This window comes from Phaethon aethereus, assembly GCF_964289735.1.
Source record: "Phaethon aethereus genome assembly, chromosome: 8".
Taxonomy (NCBI): Eukaryota; Metazoa; Chordata; class Aves; order Phaethontiformes; family Phaethontidae; genus Phaethon; species Phaethon aethereus.
In genome coordinates, this window is record NC_138584.1 from 25,277,810 (window position 1) to 25,294,388 (window position 16,579).

Sequence of the window (16,579 nt, forward strand, 5' to 3'; positions counted from 1 at the left end):
TCATGTTTTTTCCTTGACAGCGCTGGCTTATAGCTGCTTATCAGAAACTTGCAGGATCCATTTCTGTTGTGAAATGTGATCCTTGCAGATTACTCGGGAACAAGAGGATTTGTGCAAGGAAAAAAAAAGCTTATGTATTGAACATCTGTTGAAAGATCATGCACGCAGTAGGAAATCAGGCTCTATTAAGGTAACTCTATTTCTAAAACCACTTCCTTTGTCATGGGCAGGATCCCCTGGTCTAGCAGAGTGTTTTAATTAAATCACTTTACAAGCCAGTAACAAAACTCACACTTTGGTACATGATGGGTCTTAATTATATTTTCATTATAAAAATGTTATAAAAGAACAAAAACCGTTCAAAATGTCTGTAAAATGACTGCACACATTGGAGAGGGGCATGAAGAATTCTTGTCCCAAACACCTTGATAAATGGTTGCAAATAAACAGCAGGCTACTTTGTATGTAATTTTTTTTTTATAAAGTAAAATTTTCCAAATGTAAAAGGTCAAGGCTGTGGGCTTTTATGCTTGTTTGCTACTCCCTTGCAGTGGAGGAAGGAGTTCTTATTTCACAGATCACAGAATGGTTGAAGTTGGAAGGGACCTCAAGGTCATATTTTCTAATACCCCTCTTCAAAAGTGAGGTCACCTAGAGCTGGTTCTGGAAGACAACCACCACATAGCTTTTGAGTTTCTCCAACTATGGAGATAGTTATTGATGAGACATTGGCTGAAACAACATGAAAGTTGTAACAACACTCACTGAAAGAAATAACTGCTTGTCTAAAGATCTGCAGGAAGTCACAGAAGCTCACTTGATACCCGTTCCACTTAAAAATATTCAAACTAAGAAGATGGTAGAATTAGATCACCTGCAAATGCAGCTGTTGACCCATGTGGTCTTGTGTGTCACTTCACTGTGGTACCCCATTTTCAAATGAATGAAGTGACAAGCACAACTGTATACTGCCTGAACCAGGGGAAGAAAACCCCACCTGTGCTGTGAAATAAATCTTATTGGCCTGGGACTGAACGCTTTAGTTCAAGCTGATCGGTTTTCTCCTGCTCCTGTGTCCATCACATGACACTGATGTAGTCAGCAAAGGCCTGGGAGGAGTCCCATGAGTCATTGACCACACTGCACATGGCTTTGAGACGCCGAAGTGCTTCTTGAGCTGTTTCAGCATCCTGGTCCAGCCAATTTTGGAAGAGGCGGAGGTGTGTGAACTGTATCTGTCCCCCTCTCTGCTGGATGTGGCCTTCCAGCTTCTTTGTGAACTCCAGGAGCCCATCAGGTTTGATGCAATTTGAGCTTTCCAGGGAAAGGAGGACAAAAAAAAGTCATTAAGAGTCTAGGCTATAATTTGAGCAGTCTAAATTTCTGTTCTTTCTAGTAACTGCCAGTGCAGGTACTTGAGGATGCTTCAATGCAAAGTACAACTTTCTTCAGCAATACAAAGTATGAGTGGTCTGTTGTTTTTCATCAAAACTAAAACTGAAGCACAGTAATATGAAAGGCTGAAAGCTTTTTAAAACTAAGGTGGTAACCACTGACAAGTTAAACTCATTATCCTGGCCTACTTACTACTGACTTGAGTAGTAAGGTCTTAAAATGTTGCTGGACTCAAGCTTCTGGCTAAGCAGTGCCAGGAGCACTTCAGTCTCTTGGCAGCTGTCAACTGCCTGGACCAAGGGACCTAGCCCAACCTACAGGTCCCAGTGCAAGCCTCAGCAGTAAGTGATCATTTATCTCTTCCGTCTGAGAAAATCAGGAGAGCATGTGTCAGGTCCTGCTGTTTCTAGGAGATTAAAAGGTCTGTTCCCCTGCATGGATGTGTAAATAAATACGAAGTTGCATGCTGGACTTAATCTTATGAGAGGCACAGTAACCATCAGGGTTCAAGGCTGCTGAAGGAGTGGCCATGGTTAAATAAGTTGTCAAGCCTGTGTACTCGCAGCAACCTGAGCCATTAGGATCTAAAAAAGTGGTGGAGGAAAATCAAGCAAAACAGGCATTAGTACTGCAGAAATGCCCCCCTCCATGTGCTTCATGAAGGTTACTGCCTATTTATCTTTATGGTCATTCTGGCTCAAAAAGAGAACAGCAGTTAAGATTGAAGACCAAAGACAATGAAAGGAACACAGAGGCATTCACAGATCTGACAGGAGCAATGACAGCATTCCCCTCCTATGCAGGAGCAGTGGGAACACAACTATTCACACTGATGTCTAAGAATAAATGTACATAGGGGAGTTAGTTCTAACCTACAGTGTAGGAAGGGTTTACAGCAGCCTCCCAAGGGAGCAGCAAACCAAAGCTGCTTTTAAGATGGAGCTTGACTCATTCATAAAAGGGACACTGAGATGCCTCAGAGATGCTGGAGTTCCCTGAGGTGGTATGTGTCCACTGCAGCATTCTCTAAGCTTTTCTTGGGCACACATTCCCTTGAGGAAGGAACAAAACCATGGTCTGGCTTCTCCTGCTATCTGAGCCCAGTTCAGCTCTGGCCCTCCCAAAAGAAGAAATTCTGTGTACGTAGAACAGCAGAATACCTGACATCCAGCTGGCAAAGAGAAGAGGAAGAATCTTCAGAGAAAATGTCTGCAAGGGCAACCAACCTGTGATTCCCTAAGAGGGGAGAAATGCAGGTGTTAGATGGGAACTGTCTTTAATATTTAAATGACCACAGGGCTGGGATAATATTGCAGAAAGGAGCTATAAGCATGTGCATGCAGCACAAAGGGCTCATCTCTCCCCTTCAGTGGCCTAAAGCAAGTTCATCCCCCAGAGCAGTGTTCAAGGCAATTGAAAGATTTGCTGAAAGGGCAGTTTGTTTCACTAGAAAAGTTCTGATTTTGTTTGAGAAGTCAATACGCAGCATATTTTAAAAAACAGCCAAAAGCACAGGGTTAAACGCAGACTTTAGAAATCATGTGTATTTCAGGTGATCCTAAGCTTTCCCATTTCATTTAATTAAAATAATAGAAAACAATATTCTGGATTTATCTGGAATTAATTCCTCAAACATTTCTACTTGGCCTGTGATCCCAAAAGCCTATAATTTCTGTAAATTCAGTTCCACTTCTTTGACACAAACCCTTCCTTTACTTGTTCTCATCTCTCCAGTAGCTGCCAACAGTTTTTAAGGCACAAAATGCCTACACTTGGGCAAAACCTGCACCTGTAAATGAGAGGCAATGCATCTGCTGCTGGATCTGTGCCTGTTAAAGAGTTGAAGCAGATCAGTATTCAGTCAAATCTGGAGTCCCCCGATACTTGCTTTTGCTGCAGAGAAAAGCAACCATAATGCCTGCACAGCACCTGGGCTGTACGTTGCTGAACACAACTGAAGTTCTGCCTTTAAAAAATTAACTCGATGCTCTTTATTTGGTGAACTAAATCCTCTCTGTCCATGCATGTGTTAAGTTCAACACTGAGGTCACCAGCTAGCAATGGTCCTAATTCCAACCCTGAAGTTATCTCCAAGAGAGCTGGTCTAAGGTCAAGGCCCCATAGCAACATTCACTGTACGCACCAAGGCGATTCCCAGGCAGTCTGAGGCTCTTCAAAGATGAATTTCTTTTCACTGTATTGATTATTTCCAACAAAAACTCAGTAGTAGAGCTTTCAAACAGCCGGCAGAAGGAAAATGTGATTTCTACGGAAGAAATGGATTGACAGTACATGTTAGTACTCCCTCTGCACTTCTTTATTCCATAATTACATCCTGCAGACAGCATGTAATCCATATGCAAGAACAAAGCTTCCCCAGCAGTGGATTGCATACAGCAGCACCACCACTTTGTTGCAGGAAGAGAGCAGAGTTTACACCCAGGGAAGTGGCTTTGTCACCTGACCCAGTCAAAGGCTGATGTCCTCTGCAGGTTAAAAGTCTAATTTATAGCCCAGGCTATGGACTCTTCTCTGCAGCATACGCCAGCTTTGCAGCTGCTCCTCTCTCTGCCCTGCTGGCACAAAGAAGCAGACGCATTCCCACTCTGCCAACAGCTACAGATCTGCTCCTGGGGCAGTGACGTTTGGCTAAACTTTACACATCCAACATCAGCCAGCAAAAAGCAGCCACCTGCAGCATCCTTCCAAGCAACAGCACCCAGGAGTTGGCTGTACCTTGCAGAATGGGATCCTGAAGCAAAAGCAGAACTTCTTTCTGGTGTTCAGCCAGGTTCATATCGTGAAAGCTCAGTTTCTTCAAATTTGGATTACACTCTAAAAGCAAAACAAGTCCTCAGGTAAAGTACCGTACATCCTTGGGATAAAAAAACCCCAACCCAACTACCAGCTAATGCCCAGAAACTGAGTGGGACTGTGGATAATTTGTGCTGGATTGTGGGTAATTAAAAAGGAACCATCCTGCTGTGCAGGATCACTCACACGCTGAGCACAGAAAGTGGGAGGGCTGACAGACATTTCCTTTTCTCAGGAGACTTTCCAGGATGTCCACACTGAAGAAATGGACCCGCCTAAGTTGGCTTCATGCTAAAGGATGGAAGATCACAGCAAGGAAGCTACTCTGTGTGTCACAGTGATGCTACCTACAGGTTAGCAGAGTACCTTTGAGGGCCTCCAAAAGGAGCCCAAGCTCCTGAGAACAGGGCAGCGTGGCGCTGTCAAGGGACAACTGCTGGAGGGACTTTGACGCCTTGAGCACTGGCAGCAGGAACGTGGTGTGCAGAGGTTCCCTGGGGAATCGGATCTCCAGCTGCTCCAGGCAGCTCTCTAAGGGAAGAAAAAAAAACAATGAAAGAGCTTAATCTGGAGTGCCTGTCTTCAACGTAGCTAGGTCCTAGAGCAAGCAAGAGGTCCGTGTACTTGACACAACTATCATTTAAGTTGGTAGAAAGTGCCTATGTGACACACCCTGTCCCACAGAGCTCTACGGCAACTTGGACCTATGGTAATATATATCACTTCGGCTCATTTCAGGACTCCTGCCAGACCACAGGACCACCAATTTCTACTGTGTGTTGGCAGTGAAACTCTTGAGAACAGGTCACCCTTTACGGACAAACCAGTCAGTGCCATCCCAGAGCACAGCTCTTCACTGACCCCACTCCATACTCGCTCAGGCTTTGTCTACTGCTTTTCTGGTCGTTCAAGGGCTAATAAGGGCAATGAGAGACCTGTGAGCTGAGAACACACTGCTATAGCTCCTAGACTGTAATCCAGAGGCTTGGGCCATGCTTTGCCATCACCTGTGGTATTGTGATGATGAAGAGATGCTTTCCTCCTGCTTAAGGGTACATCTAAGGCTTAGAGCCTCACAGTCAATAGGATAGACAAAGCAAAACTCCCAACCAATTTACAGTTCTGGCGGAACACCCTCCCTGTGGGCTGCATGGACAGTCACCACTAGCAGGTTATGACTGGCCTGTACAAAGTTGATGTTGCAGCAGGTTGGTACACAGCAATAAAATGCTTTGTCCAAGACTCAAGCTCCACAGAGCACGTCACAGACTAGAAATGACAAACTGCAACACCATCTAAATCAGAAAAGTGAGGCTATAAAGGTGTGCCAAGCTTTTACAGCTCTATCTGCCTGCCACATCCTGGTGATCGCTCAGAATCTGTTTCCTACCTGGAATTTCTGCCTCACTGCAGCTTGGATTCCCCTCTGGCCTGTTCCCCTCCAGCTGGTTTTTGAGGTCGAAGCTGACTGAGAGTGTGTGGAGCTGGGGAAAGACGCTCAGGATGCATCGAACAAGCTCCATGCAGGGCATGTGGGAGAAGACGTCGCTCACACGCACCACGCGGAGGTGGCAGTCTGAGTGGTGGGAGAGGGCCCGGAGCCCAGAGAGGATGCAGAAGACGTTAGCACCCAGGCCTGGAATAGCATTTGTACAGAAAGGTGTTAGCTGTGCCTCTACAGACACCAACGCACACGCAGCTGGAGCTGCACCAACAGCCAAGCAACCTAAGTCAAAGGCTAAACTCACAGCCTGCTTTATCCACACGTTCTTAAGCTAGACTGTGTATATGGGAGATGGAGATCTGGCTCTTCCCTTCGCCCTCTCTGGGTGGCGTTTAAGCACAGGGCTGAGGGCTGTTCTGGTGCAGAAGGGCCCCATTTTCTCCCTGTAACAAGTTCTCACACTCAGTAACCATCTCTACCGATGCCATTCTCAAGATAGGGTACCAATACTCTTACAATGCCCATAACAGTAAAAATAAAATCAGGGTAAACCTGAGCAATAAGTCAGACCATTAGACCAAGTCTGGAAGGAAGCAACCTGTTCACACCACTAACCGTTGTAAGACAGAACCAAGTTTTCTAAAGACACCCAGGAGCTCAGCAGGTTACTCAGAGTCCGACATGTCTCCCCAGTCAAAGGAATGGAGAACAGTTCCAGCGTGGACACGCTTCGGAAGCGGTGAGCAGCCTTCAGAGATAAGATCCCAGCAGATCCTCCTCTTTTCTTACAGCCAGCATGGCCAGTGCATGGAGATCCCAGGGAGGAACTAGTCCAGTTCTCAGTGTTTTCTCCCTCTGTGGTGCTGTTTTTGTTGAGTAACCCTGAATTATCCTCTCTAGCAACAGTAAAAACAAAATCATACAGGTCTTCTGGGTCAGTATATGGTCCCCTGCTTCGTCTGAGGCAGCGACGTTTCTTCCCTACTGCAGATTTCAGCCGTCTGCATGTCTTTCGACGACTGGGGCAACAGGACAGCTGGTCTGAGATGCAATGAGGCGAAGATCCTACACGAATGCTGGTGTGGTCACAGGGCACCTTGCTGCTTGCCTCACTGCATGCTTGGTTTTGCAGAGGAGGACTTCTCAGTCCAGAGAGGACAGAGTTCAGGTGAGCATCAGCCCCGTATCCACTGACCTCTGCATCAGCCTCCTCCGGGGCCCTGGGGGATCCCTTCTGGTTCTCACCATTGCTCCACTCCTTCTCATCGTCACGGCCCCTCTCTGCTCGCTCTTGTGCTGACTCCTGGCTTTGGGCTTTGTCCTCCTCCCTGCAAAGGCCACACGGGCTGCCGTGATATGTGAGGGCATTTCCTGAGCGCCAAAACCCAGCACTCATGCTCAAAATAAGAACGAGAAGAACTGTGTCAGGAACGGGCCAGGAATACATGGACACCTGGCTGACAGAGCCATGGTGAATCAGCCGGTGAAGAAGTAAAACCAGCGAATGCCTGATGGACTGGTCAGAGGAGAGAAGGTGCTGGAACTTCAGGATCCGCAGGGAGCTAGCCAGGTTTTCAAGCACTTTCTGGTTGTGCTCAGCAGTGAGCTCCACTGCGCCCTGCAGCATATTGCAGAGGGTAAGCTGGGAAACATGCGGGGAGCTATGGAGCAGTGGCGAAAAGTGATGGTCATTGAGGCGCCAGTCAGAGGAAACATCCAAGACACCGTGAAGAACGTTTGAGAAAAATGTTTCAAGGAACTTCTTCCTCCAACAGGTTATACTCTGCAATTAAGCAACAGGGCCACGTTAACAAAAAGTCAGCCACAATTTTTCTCATTCTGAGTTAAATTATTGCTATCTGCTAACCTGGTAAACATGATGTGCAAAAAAACCTACTGCCAGTACAACTGAGATGACCTTTCTAGTTCTCAACATCCTTCTTTAGTGTATTTGTTGAAAAAATGACTTACTCTCATGGCTTTCTCTTCATCCTGCTTCTGGCCTAATTTAAAAATATTCAGTGGTTTGAAGCTAAGCCATGTTTTTGCCTATTAAAAACAACATCATCAGGAATTTGCTTCCCCAGACTCTATTTATAGGCTGTGATTAATTGTCTGTTAACAATTCTTTTGCAATGCTGAATCAATGGAATTGTTTCAGATTTCCTACGTAAAACCATTCTTCCAAACCCACTGTCTTCTATAAGTATTTTTCTAGTGCTTTCTAAGACATCAGCACATTTTTTTGCCAGTGTAGGTGTAAGCATGATATAAGATACTGTTTTTATCCTCTGTTTCCCTAAGAATGACATCTCTAAAGACAGGATTTATTCTTTCAGCAAACTCACTGTTGTGGGTAGAAGGGTGTGACTATACACTACAGTTCCTTTTATGAACCCCGTTTCCCAAAATTACTGTAATACCAGGATCATGCCTTGGTCCTGAGCTCTATGAACGCTTATAAACAAGTGCCAGCAATTGCTTGGAGGCAGCCAGCAGGCTTCAAAAAGAAACCTCATGGAAGATGTCGGAAACGGGGCACCTGCATAGTGCCCCTTCTCCCACTGGCAGCATCTCCTCACCTCCGCGTTGGGCGGCCTGGTTTTCATCACGTCGTCCCACAGCTTGCGCCAGATGGGCTGCGTCGAGAGGCCTGGGGGAAAAAAATGATCAACTGGGCGCTTTCACCCCCTTTCATCGTCTGAGTGCCCTGCCCCGGAGCTTGCAGAGGCACTGGGTAGAGGAGGGGCAGCACTGAGGGGCACAGACCCAGACCCCTGCAGCAAAAGGACGGTGCTGTGCAGCGAGGGGAAGACCACCATCCTTTAAGGGACACCAGTAAAAAAAATGACAGGTTTTGTTGGTTCTTGAAAGGAGCGGAGCGAGTTACAGCAGGGGCATCCGTGCCCCGGGGCAGGGTCTGCGCTCCAGGGGTGTGTGTCCCCGGCCCGGGGTCCCATTTCCAGTCTGGGGGGGATTCGTCCCTCCAGCGCTGGTTCCTCTCTCCAGCTGGGGGTCCCCCCCGGTGTGGGGCTCACCCCTCCCTCAAGTGGGTGTGTGGGTTTGTCCACCCCATCAATTTTGGGGGGCTTGTCCCTCCCGTCCGGGGGCACCCCCAAGGGTTTGTCGCCGCCCCGGCCGGTGTCACCTGCTCTCCGCGCGGCGCCCTCGGCCCGCTCGAGGCGGAAGACGGTGAGAAGCGGCAGGAGCCCCCGCAGGAGGTGCCCGGGCAGCGCTGCGGAGAGCCAGAGGGAGACGGCGGCAGGGTGCGGGCAGGCCTCAGAACCCGCGCCCCGCCGCCCCGCCCCGTCGCCGCCGGCGCCTTACCCCAGACGTCCCGCTCCAGAGCCCCAATGCTGCGGCTCACCGCCGCCGCGCTCAGCGCGAACAGGCTGCGCGGACCCTCCGCCGCCATCGCCCCACTCAGCGCCGCCGCGCCGCCGCCATCTTGGGAAGGGACAACCCTTCCCTCTCTCCCGACGGCCCGCGCACCAACGCCATCTTGGGAGGAGGAGTGAGCTGGCGGCCATGTTGGGGAGGTCGCGCCGAGCGGCGACGGGGCCGGACAGGCCGGCAGCGCCAGCCAAGCCGAACCAGCTCCAGTGTTGCGATCCCCAGAAAGAAGGGCAAAAAGGCGGCCGTGAACGGCGCGGTAGCCATCTCGAGGCGGTCACTGGCGCAGCCGCTGCCAGCTGCCATGTTTGGAAGGGAAGCGCCCAGGCCTGAAGCACCACCCTCTGGAGTGGCCCCAGCGCTCGGGGGGCGCTTCCGCTTCCGGGTCGGGCCGCGGCAATTCCGGTGGGTGACCCTGGCGAGTCCTTCTGGGCGGCGGGAGCGGAGTGATGGGGTTGCGCGACAGCGTTGTTCACGCCGGGGAGCCCGAGGTGAGTGGAGCCGGGCCGGGCCGGGCCGGAGCCCCGCGGGACGGGGGCGGCCGGCCGGCCGGTCGGTAACGGCTGTGCTTTCTTTGTTTTTTTTTCCCCAGGAGGAGGAGGAGGAAGAGCTGGTGGTAAGTCCTGGGGAGTGGGGCCGGGGTGCAGCTGGGCCGCTACTGCCCAGGGAGCTGGCAGGCCTCGCCGGCGGCGGGGGAGGCCCGTAGCTGCGGCAGAGACTCGTTGCTCCCAGGGGTAGATGCCCGGTGCCTTTCAGCACTGGTAAACGAACTCGTAGGGGCCTGGGCCCCTGTCACTGCTCTGTGCTGGCAATCCAAAGCTTAGCGCGGAGGCAGCTTGGATCCGGCCTTCGTTCTGGATATATGGCTCCCTGTTAAAGCAAGGGCCTCGGGGGAGAATGGCGTTTCGGGGCCTCTCTGTTCTCACAGCCGTCCCATGTCTACAGGATCCTTTAACCACGATCCGGGAGCACTGCGAGCAGACGGAGCAATGCGTGAAGGCACGGGAGCGGCTGGAGCTGTGCGACGCGCGGGTGTCCTCCAGGTCCCAGACAGAAGAGCAGTGCACAGAGGAGCTTTTTGACTTCCTGCATGCCAGGGACCACTGCGTAAGTGAGCGCCCGTGGATGTGACATCCCTGTTGGGAGCAGAGCTGCTTTTAGCTGCGCTTCCCAGCATGCAGACAGTTCAAGCATGAGGTGTGGTAGCTGTTCAGTCACAGTAAGCTCTGAAGAGCTGTGAGCCTTGATGCTTTTTCTTGTCTAGTGTTTGGTTTCTCTGTGTTACAACAGTCCCGGCTGGAATTCAGTAGGTTATTAAACACTGGAATAAGTCAAACACATTGTTTCTGCCCTGCAAATGACACTTTGCTGTTTTGGTGTTGTACTTGCCATTTTAAAGTTAAACCTTTTTAACCAGAACTGAAACTGTGTAAGAAATTTCAGCTTCCTAGTTTTCTTGAATGACTTGCTGCAAAACAATGAGAGGAGTGCCAGGCTGCGGGGCTGTGTCTGTTAGTGGCCCAGAAACCCAAGAGGCAGGTAGTAACACCCTGGTGATTTCCAGCCCTAAACTAAGTCACCGAGTGTTTTGTCTCTTCTTTTCAGGTTGCTCACAAACTCTTTAAGAACCTGAAGTGAGGGCGGGCGTAATTGTCCATCTGCTTCCACAGCCCGTGTCAGCGGTTCCTGGATCACGGTGCTGCTTCCTGCCTGTTCATTGTCCAAGTATAAATGAAATGGCTTCCTGGCAGCGTCCGAGCGTCAGCGTGTTGCTACGTCTGTTCTTGTGAAAGATACGCAGCCACACAAAAAACATGTTAATGTTCTGTAATTTTCCATATTAAACATCCAGAGTTCCCATGGAAATACTATCTGTTTATTTCCTAGTTCTTGTGCTTCTGACTTTTGCTGGGTTAAGATGAAGTCAGTGGGTGTCAGAGCCCAGTTTGAGGGGGGAAGACTTTTCCTCACTTGTGGGAATGTCCTCCCTGCGCAGCCATGATGTGCAGTGGCTGGAGCCCAATCCCAGGGGGAAGAATTTTGCCTCTTGGAGCCACAAAGATTATTTCCAAGCCCCACAATACCAATATTGTTCATGTAGTAAGTTCTGACTGAATTAAACTAAAGGGAGTGGCCCTTCTCTAGGAGAGAAAAGTCTCTCCCCTCCTTGGGGGAGAATTCTCACCTATTGCTGCCAGCAGCTGGAAGAGCCTCCTGGCTGTGGCCAGCTTTGCTTTCTTGCCCAGAACACCTGACCGCATGGCTGCGGACAGATGTGGTGGTGGTTCCACCTGTTCAAAGCCCAAGCAGAGCGTGAAGGATCACCTGGGGGAGCTAAAGCCCTTCTGCTGACCGGCAGAAGGGTCAGGTTCGTGCTCTGCCTGGTTTTCTTCCGAGTAGGATGTTTAGTAGCAGGCAAAGTGATGCTTCACAGGGCAGTAAACCCTTTCTCAGCTATTCTTCAAGGTAAAAAACCCCACCTTTTAAAATTCGGTAGGTGAAAATCAACGCAGCAGTCTGCAGCCCTGCTGCTGGCGGGTTTCAAGTTCAATGCCCAGCGGGCTGAAGCGGAGCTGTACTGGGGTAAATGCAGCACATAAATGTTGGGAGTTTTGGGGTGTTTGTATTTTCCCGCCGCCAAGCCCGTTTCGCTGCTGGACCCTTTCCAGCCGCTGACGCCCAAACCCAGCTCCTTCCCCACACCTGGGGAGCCCACGCAGGGTTATTCGCGCGGGAGGCGGAGCGGTTGCCGCTGCCGGCGCCGGTCCCGCCCCGGAAGGCGCCGCGGCGGCGGCGGGCGGCGATGGCGGCGCTGGGCGGTGGCGGCGGGCGGGCGGCGGCGGCGGCGGCGCTGCTGCTGCGGCGGGGGCCGCCGCCGGGGCTGGGGCCGGGGCCGCGCCGGCACCGGTACAAGGAGAAGTGGGTGAGCGGGTCCCGCCGCGGGGCTGCCCTGCCCGCCCCCCACTGCACCCCCTTCCCCCCGGCGCTGCCTTGCGACCCCTCCGCTCCCCGCTGCCCCCCCTTCCCCGCCGCTGCCCCCTCCCTTCTGTCTCCCCCGCCCCCGTTGCGCTCGCACTATGCCCCCGCCGCACCCCTTCCCCTCTCCCCCATCCCACCTTCCCTATGCCCCTTCTGTCCCTGGTCCATGCCGCGTTGCGCCCCCTCCGCCTCCCCATTTTACCCCATTACATTGCAGTTGCAGCCCTCTGATCTCGCTGCACCTCTCATTGCACCCCATAGCACCCCCTCACCCACTGCACCCCCGTTAATGCTGCTCCGTAGGCAGCCATCCCCCTCCTTGCATGACCACCCGGTCCTGAACTCTCCCCTGGGGACTCCCAGCCCGTGGGTGTCGGGGGCACAGTCCCTTTCTGGGGCTGCAGAAGGGCCCCAGGGACTTTGGGCAGCACAGAACCCTGCGCTGGATTCTCCCGGAAAAACGTTGCGGCTGCGGGGGGGCGAGCACTGGGATATTGAAGTATTTTGTCTTTTACCATCTCTGATACTTTTTCCCCCCCAAAGGCTGCCACGGCCCCCCGCATCCCGCCCACGCGGCTGGCGCTGCACCACTTCGATGTGAGCTACAGCCTGCAGCTGAAGGACCTGTGGCCGTCTGTGCGCGCCAGCCTGCTCTGCGAGCAGAAGTACGGTGCCCTCCTCAACAACTTCTCGCTCGTCGACCACGTCGCCCAAGAGCTGGAGCTGCTGAACGCCACCGATTTTGTTTCCGAAGCCCCCAAAAAGGCGCAGCGATTGCAGCGGGGCGCAGCCACAGAGGAAGCGGGGAGAGGGGAAAGCGGGTCCCAGGAGGGGTCTGGCGAGGGCAGGACAGCAGCGCAGGCAGGGATGACTGCGCAGGCAGAGGTGTCACCACCGCTTCGTGCCTCCGTCACCTCCAACATCAAGTGTTACACCTTCCCCAGGGGTGACATCACGCGCTTTCGCCCTGCACGGTGAGACACCCCGGGGACAGACCGCCCGCTGTCATTGCGAGCCTTGGGGGCTGCCCGTGTGTGAGCACCCGCTGCTTCTGTGCTCCCCATCCCTGCTTCCAGCTGCTGTTTTCTTTTCCCCTCACATGTTTGCTTTTTCTGTGCAAACTGGTGGTTTCCAGGCCAGACACTCTGGGTCTCTTCGACTATTATCTCATGGACGCAGCATCTCTCCTGCCCGTCCTGGCGCTCAACGTGCAGCCGGGTGACTTTGTCCTTGACCTCTGTGCGGCTCCGGGTGGCAAGACTCTGGCTCTGCTGCAGACTGGGGTTTGTGGTAAGTGGAGGTGGGTGTTCCTTGTCCCCGTGTGTAAAACAGGGATGGAAGGGTGTGCTGTGCCCATTAACGTCTGACCGCTAACCATTTCTGGTTACAAGAGTTGGGAGTCGGGTGTGTTTTTGCAGGAGTGACATTCCCAGTGTGCCTCTTTTATCCTCTGAAGGGCATCTGGCAGCCAACGATGTCTCCATTTCCCGGACAAAGAGGCTGTACCAGATTCTCCACAGCTACGTTCCCAAGGAAATCAGGGAAACTGTGAGTGTCACATCCTGCGACGGAAGGGACTGGGGGCAGCTGGAAGGTGGCACTTTCCATAAGGTAGGTGATGGGGACCGGTGAAGATAAACCCATCTAGTTCACTTTCCTCCTGTTTCAGAGGAAGACAGCAGCTTGTCCTACAGTATAATCGTATAGTTTTCCATAACCTTAAATGCAGAGAAAGAAGACTAAACCGCATACAGAGTAGTAGTTTCTCCTGCTACACCCTTCCTGCAGGATCCGGTGCATATGGGCATCTGGAGTTCACCTGTGTAACACCCCTTAAAAATCCTGTCCTAATCCATCACCTGCAAGGGGTTAAATGTGAAGATGAGATAATTCTTGTTTCTCAGCCATGTCCAGCCGCGGGAGCTGGGTTTGTTACTGCGGGAGGCGTCGCTGCAGGAGCTCTGGCCGCGCGTGGTTGCAGCCGTCGGAGCTGCAGTCACGCCTGCCAGGAAGACGCACAGAGTAGAAACGTTAAACGAGGACACGTGCGAGAGCGGGATGCTATCCACCGTTTCCGTGTCTGTTTGCAAGAACAGCCAGGCGAGTTAGAGCTCAGCGTGGGTGCACGCCCGCGCTCGGGCAGCATCAGCTAGGCAAGGTACCGAGAGCTGCTCAGTGCGTGGCAAGGGTGGAGGGGTTGGGCAAGGGGTGGGCTGCTCCGGGAGACTCGCTGAGCCTGACCTGGGCCCAGGACCGATGCAGGACCTCTGGTGCTGCAGGTCCTGGTGGATGTGCCCTGCACGACGGACAGGCACTCTGTCATGGAGCAGGACAACAACATCTTCCACAGGAGGCGAACCAAGGAGCGTCAGATGTTGCCCATGCTGCAGCTGCAGCTGCTGATGTGAGTGAGCTTGATGCTGTGTTTTGGTGCTGTTTGTGTTACGGTAGCAGCTCTCCGTGGCCAGCACTGAAACCTCTTCTTACTCTATGGGTCCCCGACTGGGAAATGTGGAAACCTTGTGTAGTTATGTGGAATGGCAATAGTTGAACACATCAAATCATGTAAGTGTAAGACAGTGCAGATATTCTCAGTCAGATCAAATGCCCTTCCTGTACCCAGCAGTAGCCATAGGAGGTAGGGAGGAAGGTCTAAGGAACAGGATGGTGGTGTCCTTTTGTATAGTGTTCTTTTGTGTGGTGATCTTCTGGGTCCCAGCAGTCAGCCCTGGAGGATTCCGGAGTGTCCACATCTCCCAGCACATGGGAGGACATGGGGCACTTCATCACCCCGTTTCGCTGGGAAGGCTGGATGGGCTGAGTGCAAGCTGGGGCAATAAGGAAACAGATCAGAGAGTCCCATGGCAGCGCTTGAACTGCAAGAGCCTCTTCCCCTATACGTACTCTTGCCCCATTCCCTTGGAGTTGAGTACAGGATTAGTCCTTCCAGCTACTCTCAAATAGCATCTCTCCCATGGTGAGTACTTTATCAATCTAAGCATCTACTTGATGGCCCTGGTCTAAAACTGTCCTCAGGCTGCAGTGACACAGTGAGGCTGCTGAGCCTGTGGAGTTCACAGAGATTTGCCTCTTGCCTCCTGTGAGTTACGTGCAGGCTTCCCAATTTCGGTGGCTGGGAGTGCTGGTGTCCCACACAGTCCTCTCCTTCCCGTGACGGTGTGTGCGTTCATCTTGCTTGCAGGGCTGGGATCCTCGCTACCAAGCCGGGAGGAGAGGTGGTGTATTCTACATGCTCCCTCTCCCCGCTGCAGAATGAGTATGTGGTCGAGAGAGCAGTAGAAATTGCAGAAACACAGTTTAACATCAGTATCCACGTTGAGGACTTGAGCCACTTTCAGACGCTCTTCCAGGACACATTTTCCTTCTTCTTGGATTGCCGGCTGGGGGAGCTCGTTCTGCCTCACCTCACAGCCAACTTCGGACCGATGTATTTCTGCAAATTACGTCGGATGTAGAAGGGATGACAGACTATGAGACTATGTATGCTGGCTATCATATACCCCAGATTTCCAGGGAAAGCAAAACTGCATTGTATTTTTCTTTTTAAAATGTCCCAAAGGAAGTCTGCTTTTTTACTGCAGACATAGAGAATAAATGAGAAAGACCTGCTGTCGAGTCTCCTGAGTATTTTATCTGTTTGAGACAGAAGTGTTGAATCTGGAAAAGAGAGGTCGGTCACATCAGAGGGAGCGATTTATCCATTTGTCTCGGGACAGGGTAAATGGCCCTGTGTGGATGCTGCTCTCTCCCTCCTGTCTGACTGCTTTGATCCTACATGAGCAGGTTTGGGTTAGCAAACACCATCTGGGGATCTCAACCTTTCTGTCCTAGATCTCACCGTCTGCATAATTGAGCTGCATGTGTCTGTCTGTCTCCTACCTTCAGAAAGAGCAGCCTGAGGTCCTGAAGTAAGAGGTTCCTAAGAATGGCCCTGCTGTGAGGTTGAAAATGTGGTTGGGATGCTTGAGATGTGGTGGTGGAAAGGCCAGCGACTGTTCGACAGGAAAGCTGGGGTTGAGAGGGAAGGTGTGAACACTCCCATGCTGGGTGCCATTTAATGTCCAGTGGGAAAGTGTTTGTATGATTTTGAGCAATAACTCTGCATTTGTATAATTGCAGCCATCAGCGAAGGATTACTGCGGTTTATGGTAAGAGCTGCTTAATAGCTACATCTTTATTTTTGTGAGCAAGATACAGTGATGGGGAGAGCAGACATGGCTGTATGCCTCACAGGGCAGCCTATAGTTACATCCATATGAAGTTACTTCGGTGCCAGCAAGAAAACACTATTCAGTTTTTGTAATCTTTTTCTCTCAGCATGGCCCTGCTTCCGCAAGAGGCAGCACAGATGAAAATGGGGGTGAACCCCCATCCGTGTCCATCCTTCCAGGAAGGTGCAGTTCACAGATGTACCATCGTGTGAACCCAGCTTAAGCCAGTCCTGCCCTCCGCATAGCATCTTGGCTCCTTACAGGATCCGTGCTTATTGGCAAGGAGCGGGGGTCGGGAAAGGGCTTTTCCTTCCTCCTTCCC

At 51.8% G+C, this 16,579-nt stretch overlaps 3 protein-coding genes across 3 annotated transcripts; 2 read left to right on the forward strand and 1 right to left on the reverse strand.

The window, feature by feature from the left end:
• Positions 1–1,079: 1,079 nt before the first annotated feature.
• Positions 1,080–9,083, reverse strand: LRRC41 (leucine rich repeat containing 41; the record flags this gene model as incomplete). Its single annotated transcript, XM_082002632.1, has 10 exons — positions 8,981–9,083; positions 8,802–8,888; positions 8,236–8,306; positions 6,269–7,436; positions 5,600–5,845; positions 4,576–4,740; positions 4,132–4,230; positions 3,539–3,661; positions 2,556–2,631; positions 1,080–1,314 (listed from the first exon to the last, which is right to left on the reverse strand). Exons 1-10 carry the CDS (start codon positions 9,066–9,068, stop codon positions 1,080–1,082), a joined length of 2,358 nt encoding a protein of 785 aa, XP_081858758.1. The 5' UTR covers positions 9,069–9,083.
• A 299-nt stretch (positions 9,084–9,382) lies between these two features.
• UQCRH (ubiquinol-cytochrome c reductase hinge protein) lies at positions 9,383–10,917 on the forward strand. Its single transcript, XM_082002666.1, has 4 exons — positions 9,383–9,537; positions 9,639–9,662; positions 9,992–10,153; positions 10,652–10,917. Exons 1-4 carry the CDS (start codon positions 9,496–9,498, stop codon positions 10,682–10,684), a joined length of 261 nt encoding a protein of 86 aa, XP_081858792.1. The 5' UTR covers positions 9,383–9,495; the 3' UTR covers positions 10,685–10,917.
• Positions 10,918–11,849: 932 nt separating this feature from the next.
• On the forward strand, positions 11,850–15,501 carry NSUN4 (NOP2/Sun RNA methyltransferase 4; the record flags this gene model as incomplete). The annotated part of the gene is made up of 6 exons (XM_082002713.1): positions 11,850–11,969; positions 12,569–12,999; positions 13,161–13,315; positions 13,482–13,636; positions 14,305–14,429; positions 15,228–15,501. The coding sequence occupies 6 exons, from the start codon at positions 11,850–11,852 to the stop codon at positions 15,499–15,501; spliced, it is 1,260 nt and encodes a 419-aa protein (XP_081858839.1).
• Positions 15,502–16,579: the final 1,078 nt, after the last annotated feature.